At 32.2% G+C, this 15839-nt stretch overlaps 2 protein-coding genes and 1 pseudogene across 2 annotated transcripts in view; 2 read left to right on the forward strand and 1 right to left on the reverse strand.

The window, feature by feature from the left end:
* Positions 1–382: 382 nt before the first annotated feature.
* Positions 383–7652, forward strand: LOC136976153 (uncharacterized). The gene is given in 7 exon segments (XM_067271363.1): positions 383–585; positions 2881–3036; positions 3108–3394; positions 4344–6053; positions 6056–6380; positions 6546–7105; positions 7192–7652. Coding segments are annotated over 7 exon segments (3282 nt in total). The 5' UTR covers positions 383–554; the 3' UTR covers positions 7405–7652.
* Positions 7653–8085: 433 nt separating this feature from the next.
* Positions 8086–9798, forward strand: LOC136976188 (adenylosuccinate lyase pseudogene; annotated as a pseudogene).
* A 3660-nt stretch (positions 9799–13458) lies between these two features.
* The window catches only part of ND-MLRQ (NADH dehydrogenase (ubiquinone) MLRQ subunit), a 31111-nt gene continuing 28730 nt past the window's right edge, over positions 13459–15839 (reverse strand). Inside the window, exon 4 of the mRNA XM_067271410.1 lies at positions 13459–13715. Within this exon, the coding sequence (XP_067127511.1) occupies positions 13662–13715 (54 nt within the window). The 3' untranslated portion in view covers positions 13459–13661. The remainder of the gene's footprint in view (positions 13716–15839) is intronic.

Raw genomic sequence — 15839 nt, forward strand, 5'->3', positions numbered from 1 at the left:
AAATCCTTGACCCCCATCCACCCCAAAATACCCTACGTAATTTATGGACGGCCCCTTACGGCGCGATACCCTTCTACATCTTACATAAACACGCTTTTTAAAGTATTAAACTCTTAAAAAATCGATTAAAATATTCACTAAATCGAGGTATAACGAAGTAACCTAATTGTTTCGTAACGTTTTAGATCGATAGAATTTTTAGCTTCGGCGACAGGTTTTTAGATCTGTACTAAAAATAAAACGGTACACACGAGTAACCGATAGTTTTTAATACGTAAAAATTGGGTCGAACATCTCGCAGAATTCGTGACGTGTTTATTGTTTACGCAAAAGTATCAGAAAGACGATAACTTGTAGATAAGTTTTGCTGCAAATTATCAGTCACACGCATCGACGAGTGTCTGTACGCGATACGTACCACACACACACGTACAGTACGCGCTCCCCTATTAAGTATTAAACAGTTTTGAAGGTCGAATCGAAACTCGTTTTCTACGTCTATGCTCCTTCCTGAAAATATTTCTTAACCAAACGTGATTTAGATCGTACGAGACATGTCCCACTTCATCGGGGACAATGGACAAGGTAAGTCCAAAAAACGCTTAATTGATACTTTCTAAGGGCGCCATTTTTAATTCAAATTCCCAAAAAACCCCTTCCAATTCTTAAGTCTCGTGTCATTTTTATCAAAAGATTATAAAAAAATTAATCTTTTGATAAAAATGTTTTGAGTTAGTTTTCGGTGTGTGTGTGTTGGTGTTTGAGGAAAATCGAAATTTGTCGTTTTTTATAATAGAAATATTGTGTCAGCAAGGTTATAAAGTTTTCCTGTTCGTGTCGATATTTCGTTAAAGAAGTGTTTTAATTTCCTCACTCGCTATTTTTTAGAAGGTCAATGTATAAGCTTATAAATCTGATGGAAGTTTGAATATTTCGAGTGAGATAAGAAGAAAAAGTGTACACTTGTACTCTTACTTTAATGAATGCGTAATCCAGTTATAAAACTATTTTTATCGAACTCGAATCTTTTCTAATCGTTACTAAGGTTTCAAAGACCTTTTTACTAGATAACGCAACACAGTTATTGTTATCTGCAACTAACAAAACAAGTTTTAGCGATAAATAATCAATAAAAATAAATATTATTTTATTTAATTTTTACATGTATTTTTAGCCCGTTTCTATACATTTCAATCGATAATTTTACGTATTGTAAAATATCGAAAACGACGCGACAATCACCATTCAAATGGTATCCAGTCGAAGGTTATTAATCACTTTTCATCTATTGTTTATGGTTAATCTTCTAGATAATATCGCTTTTTTTTAGAGTCTATTGTTCTCGGATAAGAACTGGATACATTAATAATATAATTAGCAAACTGTACAGTGCACACTTAAATAAAATTCGAAGTTTTAAGTAATTTAGCGTCGGGATTTTGTAATCTTCCGAATGCGTTTAAAATAATAATAATAACGAAAATAATTAAATATTTTAAAATAAACAAGTAAAACGCCCGTGCGATTGATAGTATAGAGGAAGAAGCAGAAATGTTTACAGTACTTTACCTCCGTCACGTGTTTTTCTACAAGAACATTATTGGTCGAAGTCGATTAGTCTCAACTATTGATAACAGAAATCCCGAATTGATAGATTATATTCAGTGAACGTCTCGAAATCAAAAAATGTAGCTTGGTTACTGTTTAAAAAGTTTCTGTATAAGAAAATGAAGCGTTGCAGAAGAAAATCTCAAGGTTTGATATATTTTCTATATTATAAATATAATTTTTTACGCATAAACACGTGGTTTATTTCGTATAGTCTTTTAAACAATTCCTTCAGCTAAATTATTCTACAGATGAATAAATTACAGCTGAAGTTTAATATACCGTAATTATAATTTATAGTCCTTATATACATTATTTTTATAAATTAATTATGAATAATTACTTCACATTCGTCTTTAATTTGTTCATTTATAACTAGATTAATCGATGGAATGTTTATTTTGGAGTAGGTTTAAATTCCAAGTTGAATAAGCGATAAGGTCGATTAAAATATGAAAAAATTGATTTTTTTATTTTTTTAAAATGAACTTTTAAGTAAAAACTTGCCAAGGAAAAATTGATACGTTGCGATGTTGCAGTTGCCTGAGATAAAAACAACATCCGGATTGTCATTCATCAAACAAGAGCTACTTGTAATCCAAGTGCAACAACTGTTAAAAAAACATTAATAGAGAAGAATTAACGACACAAATTATATTTCTTTTTCTTTTTTATTTATTTTTCCCCGTCCTTACATAACATTATGCAGACTTCTTCCTCTTTAAAGCCCAATTCTATACTTTAATTATCTTTCTTTTGCTATTTATAAAATTTGATACGATAGAAACGTAAAAGATGTTTGCAATTTTATATGAAAAAAGAAAAAAGCAATTGTTTTGTAAGTAGAATAAGACCTTGAAATGATTTCAACACCAATTTATGGAGCTAAACTGTGGACTTTTATTCCGCATCAGAACTTTTTGAAATTAATTTTGAACATGTTTTTGTTTTGTGTTTTAAATTAGGAACGTTTTAGATAAACTTTTCTTTTTATATTATAGGAAATTTTTAGGTTTAAGTTTTATATAAAATAAGTTTAATTACATTTATAATAAACTTCATATGAATTTTGTCTGAAACTATTGTTATTTTTCAGTATTATAGATCATAATTTAAGTGTTTTTTTCCTATATTTTCGCAGTCTTCTATATAAAAATTCAATTTAAAAAATGTTTAACGGGTTTAAAAGCTATCTATACGAAATTTTAAGCATAAAACAAATGTTTTTAACGAAATGAAATTCATACAAAATCTTTTACATATTTTATTCAGATATTATCAATATTTTGGTCAGATGTCGCGACATTTTTGTCGACAGAATCGCTTCTTTATGGATATGGATCTGTGAAACTTTCAATTTATTCGCTCTCTACACATCACGAGATCTGTGGGACAAGTTCCATCTCTGGTTGTGCTACATCAAAAGCAGTAAGTGTGACTGTAAATACCGTAATATCCGAAATCTTCTACCGTCTATAAGTTGTATTATTTCGCGACAGGATTAATTCTAGATCGCAGAGAGAAACAGAAGTTGTTAGAATGGGTCAAAGACAATGTAGCTTCTAGTAGAAGACCTTCGAATGCATACAGGAGATTTTCGGAATGTTTCTACGAGAATCCCGCCGATTTTTCCAACTTTTGGAGAGACGGCATCCTGTTGTGCGCTTTAGTGGAGGCGTTGGTCCCGGGTTCGTGTCCTCGTTACGATCTCCTTAACCCCGAACATAAGTGGGACAATGCCAGATTGGCGTTGAAACTTGTGGAAAAGAAAATTGGCATCAAACCGGTAAGAAAGTGAAATTTTAGATATAAATTATTATATTTTGGACACTTTTCGATTATGATTTACAATAGCGTTAACATATTTTAATTTTAGTGAGTGTTGTTTTAATCGTTTATAATTAAGAACACAAAATAAAGGTGGAATTTAGGCTAACTCCCGCTCTGTTGGAGAAGCAATAATGATGTAACAAACATTTCAGTAAATCTATGTTTTTTTAAAATAAATTTTCCTTTAAAAACTTATTTAAAAATAAGATACAGTAGAGCGTCGATAAGTGGAACCAATTGGGGACTGGGGTCCTTCCAGTTAATGATTTGTTCCAGTTTCCGACTTTGTACGAAAAAATGCATTAACCTGTCCGATGTTCAAATTTTTCTCCGTTGCGTATCGCTTCGTGTTGAATTTTCGTCGATTTTAAGCCTAACGAAAAGAGGCCGGATGGCCGAGCGGTAAAGGTGGCAGCCTACCGCTCTGGGGGACCCGGGATCGAATCCGAACGGGTCGATTAATCCCCAGGAATTTTTCGGGGGTGGTCCGTTCGGATATGTCGGGCCCCGTCCCTCACCACCCGGTCGCCCCATTGTGGGCCTGGCCGAACCCATAATGGGCCTACTAAAAGAGGCCCTCTTAGTGCCCACAGGGCGGAAAGAGTTAAAAAAAAAAAAAAAAAGCCTAACGAAAATTTTTATAATAATCATCGAGGCTATCGTATCGTTAAAAATTATTTCTGCATTTTGTACAAACAAAATAAATATATTAAAGAATATAAAAAACATGAAAATTATACTTTAGAAGTAAATTTAGTATCAAAAATATTCGATTCAGCACGACACAGTCCGACTGAAAATCGTTCCACTTTCCGGCCATTCCACTTACCGACGTTCCACTTATCGATGCTCTACTGTAATTTAATATTTTCGAATTATTTAAATCGATGTACTATAAATTTTAGGAAATAACAACGGAAGAGATCATAAAGTGCAATCCGAAGAACGAGAAAAAAGTGGCATGTTTGTTGGCACAAATCAAAGTTGCTTCCAGCAAATTGAAAGTGCGACCTATCATCAATCGTCCGGACGAGGAAGACGATGACAACGTAGTCTTTGATATTGAACAAGAGTGTTTAGCTAGGGGCATGGGATTATCTGTCGCAGTCATAGGAAGGCAAGCGAGATTCAACATTTTCTTAAAATCTATTTCTAACTTGAACATAGTTATCGAGATCAAAGGCAAAACCGGAAGTTTGTGTAGCGAGAGAATAACCAACAGATCACCGAAACGGAAAAATTCTGTAGAGTTAGAGAAGATCGAGAGGAGGAAACATTTACAGAGACACATCAGAAATATACCTTTCGAGTACGAAGTGTTATCTGGAAAAATAAGAGTGGGTTATACGCCCGTCGAAACTGGGCAACACAGACTCAGCATCATATGGCAAGGACAGCACATCATGGGAAGTCCTTATACAGTAAACGTAGACGATACTCTACGTCACGACAATAACGAAAGCTCGAAGAAATCGAAAACATTTCTCCGAGTCGACAACTCTTACAGAAATGATACAAAACCAAAAGAATCGAGCCAAGGTGATGCAGAGAAAATCTTCAAATCCAAATTGGGTTCTGTGACTAAAAAACGAGTCTTACGCCATATTATGGTCGTGAATGGCAAAGAAGTAGTGGTAGAAGCTGATTCTAACGACGTGGTATCTGTTCTTGGAAAACTGACCAAGGAAAATGCTACAGAAGACAGCGAAAACAGCGAAAATACCGCAAAGAAATTAACTCAGGAGTGTAGTTCAAAAGGTAGCGAATTTATGGCTCACTATCCATCTCCGTCAAAAAACAAGATGGTAAGTACTCCTCCGAGTTTAACAACAGTTCTCGAAGGTATCGATCAAACAGATTCGGATCTATTATTGCATAATCTCAAGTCCAGAAAATCTTCTAAACCCTTAAATAGTCCAAGTTTAGATAAGAAGGAACGCAATTTACTAGATTCCAGTATATCAAAAAACGACAATGTTCTAAAAATAGACGAAGACTCGACTACATTAGAAAAAGAGGAGGAAACAACGCTTCGAGAAAACGGAATCCATCATCTCGATGATGACAATTCTCAGATAAACACTGATTTATTTTTGAATTGTTTGTCTGAAGTCAGTACCAGAATCTCTACGCTTTCCGATGGAGTTAACTCTGATCATGAATCTGATTCTAAAATGGATCTGATTAAATTTGATGCTTCACCATTAAAAATAGAAAATCCGCGTGAACATATATCGGAAATTTTTGAAGAACAATCGAAAAAGTTACAAGAAAGTTATAAAGCATCACCGAAAACAAATTCGAAGTTTATCGAAGATGAAAATTTTGAAAAAACAAAAGAAAAACTGCACGCAGAAGGCGAGGATAATAAATTATTTATTAAGAATTTAGACGAAAATCGAACTCAAAAGGAAGAAGTAATCGTGAATCGTGAAGCTCAACAATGTCAGAAAGAAGGTGATGAAGAGAACGAATTTTACTGCTTACCTATTATAAACGAATGTAAAGAGAACACTTTTTTAGAAAAACACAACTCTAAAGTTTCTACCATCGATTTTCAGAATGATTTCCGTACAGAAGAGAACACGACAAAATTTGTTTCTGTAAATCCTTCGACGACATAAGAGATTGTATAGAAAACGATCAGCATCCGATTCGAAAGATAAACTATCAGAAATTGTTCAGGTCGACGAAACTCGAAGGAAGTTTGGTCAAAAACAAAGTTCAAGAATGGGAACGTGTCATGAATAAGACATCAAACAACGAAACTAAAGAAAATCCTGTAGAAGAAATTACTAGACCCGACTCTCCAATTTTGGTGTCCGTTCGCACCAGGAAACAGTTTTGGGAAAATGGTGGTCACATTTCGGAAGTAGACCGCCGTTCTGCTCCCGGAACCGATTGTGACGTAGAGGACAGAGACGTCATCCCGAGAATTCCAGGTACGACGTCGTCCGCTTATTACGAATAGAACGAATATCTGTTGTTCCCGTCCTTTTGTGCCATTGTAACTCTTTCTCTTTTTGTGTTTGGCGTCGAGTCTTTCCTCTGCTCTTTCTCTGTCTGTTTACGGATATCGTATTCAAATTTTCAAAAATTTTCTGCAGATCGTTCGGCTTCTGTCGGCGCCATTTATCCCTTTCGTCTAAGCAAGATTAGTTTAGATAAATCTACCCAAGTCGACCTCGAGGACTTCACAAAGACCAATGTTCTCGGAAGAAAAAATGGTTCGGCCAATGAAACTCCAGATTCCGAAGACAGTGGCATTTGCGAATTTCACCGTTCCGTAAGAGCAAATAATCAGAAATATAGCCCTTCGGCATGTCGTCATCGTCATCTCAATTGCAATCGCAGTCACTTTTCACCCAAACAAGAATCGATCTGTAGCGATCTAACGGATGCAACATCGATCAACACAGATTGCGATCGAGGATTCATAGACGATGAAATTCCCGATTATGCAAACCTCTTGTTAGATAATTACGTGTCTTTTACTGGTCTTTTGGACACAGAAAGACCAATATCAAGGCGAGAATTATTAAAACACGACTTTTGTGACGTCGAGGAGGAATTTCTGAAAGAACCGTCAACTCCAAGAGCGGAGAGATGTCGTATATTTGGTACGGGAGTTTATTATGGTCAAGTATGTCTGAGGAATCATTTCCAGGTAAGTGTTGTTATTATACCTCTATCACACTGATATTAATATATACTGTGATCGAGGTATAACGCGAATTTGCATGCATTTTATAGGTAAGAACCAAGGGAGCAGGACCAGGGTATCTGACCGTTAACATTCAGGGCGCGGGAAAACACGACGTGACGGAAGTCACAATCATCTATAGCGGAAACGAACTGTACGACATTTTATACGAAGTGTCCCAACCAGGATATTACATCATCTCGATAAAATGGGGTGATTTGAATATACCAGAAAGCCCATACATATGTAAAATTACTTATTAACTGTTTGTACGCGAAAATAATCATTTTTTACTGTTGGAAAAATTAGACCAATCAAAAATTGAAAACTTGTTTTAGTTTCGCATATTTTATGTGGAGCATTTTAAGATCGATTATATTTATTTTTATTGTTACTTTTTTTAAAAAGGGAAAGAATGTCATGCGCAAAATAACGTTAGACAAGATGGAATATAAATATTTTTGTGCCAAAGTTTAAAAAGTAATAAAAATATTTTATTTACTTATTAAAACTTAAATAATCATGTTCACATAGACCTTGGAGTATTTACTAAAAATCTAAAAGATCTAAAAATATATTTTAAACAATAAATATGGAGGAACAGTAGGCATAATTTTAAGTTATATTAAATATTTCTACTAAGCCACTAGACACATAGCATCAAATGTTTCCAAAGGATGTAGATTTTGACGCTAATTCCAAATATATTTCGATTATTATTATTATATTATTTAAATTTACACTCCTTCAATCTATATATTTAAATATATATATATAGCCTATATATATAGGCCTATACTGTATACGAAAAATCGCACATATTTTGATGCTGCAACTTTATATTTTGGACAAACTGAAACAATAATAATTGTAAGAATTTTTTATTATTTAAGTAATTATTTCGCAATATTAATTTAAAAAAAAATGAAATAAAAACTGTAGAAATGGATCCTCCAGAGAAAATTTCAATCAAAAGTGGGTTCGAAGATACGATATTGATTGCTAAAATTAGTGAAAAGGTTCGATATATCGACGAGAAACCTTACGACGAAAATATGAGCGAGACGGAACTCACCTTCACGAAACTCACCATTCAGAGTAAGAAAGAAACTGAAAAAGAAAACGAAACAGAAAAATTAAGTAAAGAACAAGAGGATATTCAAAGACCGAAAGAAAACACATTCAAAGACGAGATAATGGAAGTATCAATTTTGGACACAAAACAGGTGGATTTGGATTTTACACAATCCGTTTCGAGTATGTCCAGCACTTTTTTACAAAAAACTGAAATGGATCGATATAGATCCAATTTCGATGATTTACAAACCAGTCGAGAAATGGCTTATAATTTCAGCAACCACAACAAGTTCCTGACTTGGAGAAAGCTTTGGCTCATGTTGGCCAAAGTGCAGAATAGTTTGGGAGTGACGAATGTCACCGACGACGTGATCGACGAGATGGAAGAAAACATTTCCAAGTTCGATTTTGAAGATTTTTCGGATGAAAACGGAGACATCAAATGTGACGTGTCAAGCCACAAGAAAATGTTTCAGAAATTATGTCCCAAAGCGGCTGACATTATCGGTCTGAACAGCACCCCTTATTACGCGGAAGACAATTGTTTTCTGATCACGGTTAAAACCAGTTTGGGCATTTTGATGCCTAAGTTGGCCAAAAACATTGAGAATATGGCCAAGTTTGCCGAAAAATATAAAAACTTACCAACTCTTGGATATACTCATTTTCAACCCACTAGATTGACCACCGTGGGACGAAGAGCTTGCATATGGATAGAGGATCTTCTGATGGACTTGCGGAATATGCAAAGATGTTTAGACGACCTCAGGTTCCTAGGCGATAAGGGTCTTCTAGGGAACCAGCACGAAACATTGAACATGTTTTTAAAGAACAATAGGAAGGTGAGAGAAATGGATGCAGAACTGGCAGAAAATGCGGGATTCTACGCTTCAATTTCTATCTGCGGACCTACTTATAGTCGAAAAGAGGATTCTCAGATTGCCATTTGCCTGGCTAGTTTTGGAGCATCTATACATAAAATATGCACAGACATAAAATTACTCGAAAAGATCAATGAATTCGAAGAATTTGCGGAGAGAGATGGTCCGAAAATGTCGGAAAAGTGCAACGAGTGTTGCGCTGCTGCTCTTCATTTAATGAACTCGGTCCATGTTACGCTTCAAATAGTTGCCACGCAAATGTTAGAGTTCGTTCCGAATGATTACTATAGCAGGTGGCTTTCCATCCCCCAGGCTTTTCTGTTGGCAGATTACATACTGAACACATTAGAAAATGTGATCGACACTCTAACGGTGCGCTCCAAACTAATAGAAAGAAGAGTTAGAGAAGAGATTCAACTTATCCAGGCTGATTGTATCGCCAAAGAAATGCTGAAATTAGGAATACAGAGAATCGAATGTTACGAGAAACTTCAAAAATTGGAAATGGAAGAAAGCGAATCCATGCGCATTACCAATGAAATTCATTTGGCGGAAAGAATGAAAAAAGATCCCTTTTTCGAACCCATTTCTCATTACATAGAAGAACTGTTAAATCCGAGGAAACATATAGGAAGAGCCGTGAGTCAAGTCAATGAATTTCTTAAAGATGTCAGACAAACTTTGAGTGCATATCTGTAATAAAATTCAATTAGTTTTGACAAACTCCCGTTTATACGAACGTTCAGTCTTCTCACTTATGTTCGTATATTGCAATTACAGTAATAAATGATAAAATCAACTATAAACTTCACATACCAGATATTCTAGTTTTTAAAGTTTTAATAAGGCTCATAAAATTAGATACTCAAAAACTGAACTTATCTTTAATAAATAAAACAAGGAAAGGCAACCAAATAAATAATGTCGTTTTTTGAAATGTCGGGGAAGAGCTTGACTTTTTTGTTTAAAATAATTTTATCATCACTTCCCAATGGGACACTTTTACACTTTTCCAATGGGAGGGCCATTTTTAGCATTAAAAATTGACTTACTTCCTCTGTTATAGCTGTGAAATTGTTTTCCACGCATACGATTATCCACAGATAAAAATATATGGCAATCCGACGGAGAAAAGCCAGCAGAATAGGAAGGTGAGATAAAAGTGCCCATCCAAATTGCATTATTTTATTTCTTGTAATTGCTGCAATGACTGGGTAAGTGTAATCTTGTAAACAAAAACACCTCGACGCTTCACCAAAGATTACAGAAAATTAAACCTAAATGTAATAGTCAAGAATCCTCGATTCTAAGCAATTTCGAGGAAAAAGGAACCTATTTTAAGCTATTGAATTTAAACTCTCTTGCACATAGTATTGGGTGGCGTAGTGACAACGAGTGCACATACAATGGTTCTACAAACACACAAAGAAAATTAAACATTTAAAAAATTATATTAAATACAGTTGAATCTAGTCATTTGCTTTTTCATTATATCTGTTACCGGCAAAACCCGATTTTACGCCAAACTAGTTTAGAATTATTATTCAAGTATATTAATGATTAAATATATTAATGGTTAATTTAAGTTCATCATAAAACACAAATAAGTTCAGTTTTTAATTTTAAAAGTTATTATTATTATTTCGTTTGAATTTTTGAAAATATTTTCGAAAGTTAATTACCTTTAAAAGTGCATGGCTTAATAAAAAGAAAAAAAAAAAAAAAATACAAACTGGTAAGTACTGATTAGCTTATTTTTACTGTACAGTTTTGTACAAGTGTTCTGTCACTTCTAATCAATACCGTTTTTGGTTAATGTTACTCTAGGTATCGAAGATGGTGGTTCGTCTCCGATTCCGGCGATCAGAAGACAGGAAACAGTGGGGACGCACGTTCTAACCTATTCTAATAATTTGGTTGCTAATAATTATGGTAATTTATTAGAATAGGTTAGGTTAGGTTAGAACGTGCGTCCCCACTGTTCCCTGTCTTCTGATTGCTGGAATCGGAGACGAGCCGCCACCTTCGATACCTAGGTAACATTAACCCCGTTTTTTATAATTAAGTAGACTATGTTTGAATAAATATTGTTCATCTAATTGATTGCCTTTTAATTTTATTTTAACCATTAATATATTTGAATAATAATTCTAAACTAGTTTGGCCTGACACGCTTACGCCAAACTAGTTTGGCGTAAAATCGGGTTTTGCCGGTAACACATCTATAGAATGTATAATGGTACAGTACATGAGCCATTCACAGGCCAAGTCGATCGACTCCCTTAGTTATGCGAAAAATGTATTTATATATATCTTGGAATAATCGTTTTTATATGTCGTTAGATAAAAATCTATGCCTGTAATATATTAATATATTCTACAATGTTTATTTAAATTTTAAAATGGATTTTTTTAAAAATAACATACATTACTAATTTCTTTTGTGGAGTTAATCGATTTGGCAAATCAGCTGCTCATGTAATGGATATGTTGCTTAAAGATCTTTTTTAACCTAAAAAGTTTCTACCATTGCAATTTAAGTATGCTAAGAATGAGAAATTGGAATATGTTTTTTCAAACCCATCAATTCTCATAATACTGAGTCCCCACGTTTGTAGGGGATGTTAGCATCCCCTACAAACACACGTTTTAATGAAATGACGATAAGAATGCTGCAAGAGCTTAATTTTCAACGTTAAAAATATTTTTAATTCTGAAGAAAGATCTTATTGATTTATAAATCCATAAACCTTTTAGTTTTACTTATAAATAATATGCTATCTTCTACAGAATAGTAATTAACTCTATGAATTTCAAAGGAATTATTTTTTACTGTAAACTGATTTCTTCAAACATTTAAAACACACAAAGATTATCAAATTTTATTGAGATTTCATTCCAAAATCATCATGTATACTCTCTTTTCTTTTTATTTAAATAAAATAAGTGTTTGAATGTTGAAGAATATGCATACTTACATTATATGATATATACAGTATAAGGTAGCTAAGATAGTTGATTCAATGTTTTCAAGTTAAAAAAAACCAAACTATTTACAAATAAAAATAAAATGCAAGCTCTGATTATTATATTGTCTTTAAACTAAATTAATTATTGATGGAACAATTCTGTTATTTTTCAGTGAATAGATTATCACATGCATGCAAAATTAGATAATTAGACATTGTGTCATTTATTTGATTTCTTTTGTTACATTTTACTATTATTTCTATAGAATTACTAGCAAACTTTTATTAATTTAAATAATTCAATACTAATCTAATTATGTTTGGTGTTATTATACAAATGAATAATAGGTATTTCATTTGAATACGTGTATTATATTTTAAAAATACAACTATTTCAATTTTGACATATATTCTATAAATGTTATTTGAAAACAATAAAGGTATTAAAAAAATATATTAACACACACTACAGATTATGCTTTTTTGACATATTAATACTAAAGAGCTAAATTTAGGTTTAATAATTAATTTAATAAAATAATTTTAAAAAATTACTGTGATAAAAGAAAAAGGTTATTAAAAATTTGGTACTCTATTTGTGTAAGCATGAACTAGACGTTTCATTATTATATTAGTAAATTTTTTAATTTAATGTCAGTGATAAAATTTCCAATAAAAACATTTTAAAAGTTCAGTTGAATTTATGAAAACAAAATTATTGCAAAATATATTTCATATTACAGGTTTATCCAAAGTTATGACCCATCTCATGATAAAATCAACTGCAGATATGACCATCATATATTTCTAACCCTACCATTATCCAACTTAGTTATCATATGACACTTTGTCCAGTCTAAGTGTTCTCACTTTCTGGTCTTTGGCATTGTGTGTCTGTATAAAGACCGAAATTTCTGGGTTTTAAGAAAATTTGGCAAAGCTTCAATAATTAATTATTTTTTAATGATACAGTTCATTTTATAACAAACGAATAGAAACAATCTGATGATTTACTTAGTATGTCATTTATAACAAACATTTCAGAGTAGGGGTACAGATACTTAGCCTTGAGGACAGCTTTTACTTAGGTAGCAAGTGTTTTTAACAAAGCCCAATGATTTCTCATTGGGCTTTGTTAAAAATACCTGTTACCATCTCTAAACTCTAAAGGATTTCTTAAAAGGCAGAACATCTGAGCTTAAGCACTGCATATTTGATGGAATGCATTATGTATGTAACCTGGGGTATGCCTGTATATTGTTTATTAGTATTTCTACTACATCAGATTTCAGAGATTACTTCATAAATATTAAATTATTTAAAAAGTATTTATTTGAAATCATACCTTAATGGCATGTTTTAAATACATTAATTTCAAACTGAACAACTCTTTGTGCTTAAATCATTTTTATTTTAGTGAAGACAGCAACATACAAAATTTCTATTTATTATATAAATCCTTATTTTACAGATTCCAATATTGTAGATATTCTAAATACATTTAATAAATGAAATTATTGATGTTGAAAAAAATCCTAAAGTAGTTCAATATCTATTACAGTGGTTTTATGTTTTTATTGTTAGTCCAAAAATTTAGAATTCTGGACGTTCAGGCTTTTTACTGTAGTCAGTAAGAGGAGAATAGAACTGAAAAAAAATTAGTTTTTTAACTTTAAGTTTTTAAAATAAATTTATCATCATCTCATTTAATTATTTTAAAAAACATTAACTTTAATAAAAAGCTTAATTTTTATATAGGATCAAAATAATAGATATTATAGTTTAAAATTTAGAAAACAATTACTGAATATATTTACTCATATAAATCAGGAAAATGTTAAAATTGTTGTGAATTCCATTATTGATATTAACTGAAATAATTATTGTAATTTACTGCAAATAACCTGTAACAACTTTCAAACTGACTATAAACAAAGATAATTTGAAGATTTGCAAGAAATTAGTACTTTTACTTAATTATTATTACAAAAATTATTTGATTTTCATAATACATAGCACCATAAACATACAACACTATTACATAGTTTTTATGCACTGATACCAATCATTACAATTTCGTCTATTAATTTAATAGATACATCTGACACACAATAGAGTGAGTGCTTGGATGAAGATAGAGAACCTAAACTCAATCATAAAAAACAATTCTGGATCAACCTGTATTTTTAAACATGACAAAAAACAGTCATTAATTTTATTAAGAGTAAAATGATACTATTCAGTATATTATACCCCAGGTTTTCAAACTGGGCACATGAGATATGCTCACATTTTTCATAAAGATTTAAATAGGCATTGTAAAAGTTTTTGTTTAAACATGTAACAGCAATAATAAGATTATGAATAATTATCCTTCTTTTTTTAGTATGGTTTTAACCTAATGTGAAGCTATCAAAATTTATGATAGGTACAAAAAGGTTTTTATTATCTACAGCAGGCCTGGCCAACCTGCAGCCCGTCACGTTAAATTGTGTGGCCCGCTAAGCAATATTATATATCTATTAAAACTTTTGTTTCCCGTTATGTGTATACCAAAACAATTAAATAAATGAAAATTTGCATGTGTCGTTGTTACGATGCGCAAGTGCGAGTACAAACTCTTGGTATAACAATAAAATCTTATTCATTTTGTATGTTTTACTTTTATAAAAACATGTTTGCCTAAATTGTGGCCCATCGTAATGTTACGCGTGATCAAAGTGGCCTGCGAAACAATTTGGGTTGGCCAGGCCTGATCTACAGGGTGGTTATAATTAAAGTTGCCCTACTACCTGTCTAGAGCCTGTTGTTGTGGATGTATTTTGATGAAACTTGATATATTTATATGGACTGTGGGGAAAAGGAAAATGCAAAAAATTATTTAGTTCAAACTTTTACCACTAGGTGAAAAAATGGTGCATGAAGAACAAGAAACAAAATGGAAACACAAAAAGTTTTTATTCACAACATTTGTTCAATGTGCAATCCATTTGCAACAATTTCATGTTCAAAATGCCTTACAGCATTGTTTCTTGTTCTTCATGCACCATTTTTTCACCTAGTGGTAAAAGTTTGAACTAAATATTTTTTTGCATTTTCCTTTTCCCCACAGTCCATATAAATATATGAAGTTTCATCAAAATACAACCACGACGACAAGCTCTAAACAGGTCTGAGTAGGGCAACTTTAATTATAACCATCCTGTACATGACAGAAAGAGTAAAACAAAATAAACTTAAAATTTGTTTTGGAAAAGAGTAAAGAATGTTAGAGATATTAATAATTTGTCAAACTCTGAAAATAATTACGAACAAAAGTAGAAAGAGAAACAAAATAATAAATCATTTTGTAAACAAAAAATTAAATACCTTCTAAAAATTCAGGAAAAGAAACATGAAATTTAATGAGAAACTAATGTTTTTGATAGCTTTTAGCAATCATCCTAAGGTTACAACTTTTCTAAAAACAAACATACCAATCAAACAATAAGATTTTTAACAAGGTGGCATCTGATTAATTATTGAAGAAGGCGTGAAAATTAGTGTTAATCAATTAGAAAAATTGGTTTACTGAAGTTTCATAAAAAGGCCCACCAAGCTTTCAAAAGATGTTATTGTTCTTATAATTACAGCGATACCTTGGTTTTCGTTGATAGTCTGTCCGAAAACAATCGGCAAAATCCGAAAATGACAAAAACCGAGGCAATTATTTCCATATGAATCAATATAAATCCAGTTAATTTCTTCTAGACACTCCAAAATACATACCAA

Source organism: Centruroides vittatus, unplaced genomic scaffold, assembly GCF_030686945.1.
Source record: "Centruroides vittatus isolate TY-2023 unplaced genomic scaffold, ASM3068694v2 contig_397, whole genome shotgun sequence".
Classification (NCBI taxonomy): Eukaryota; Metazoa; Arthropoda; class Arachnida; order Scorpiones; family Buthidae; genus Centruroides; species Centruroides vittatus.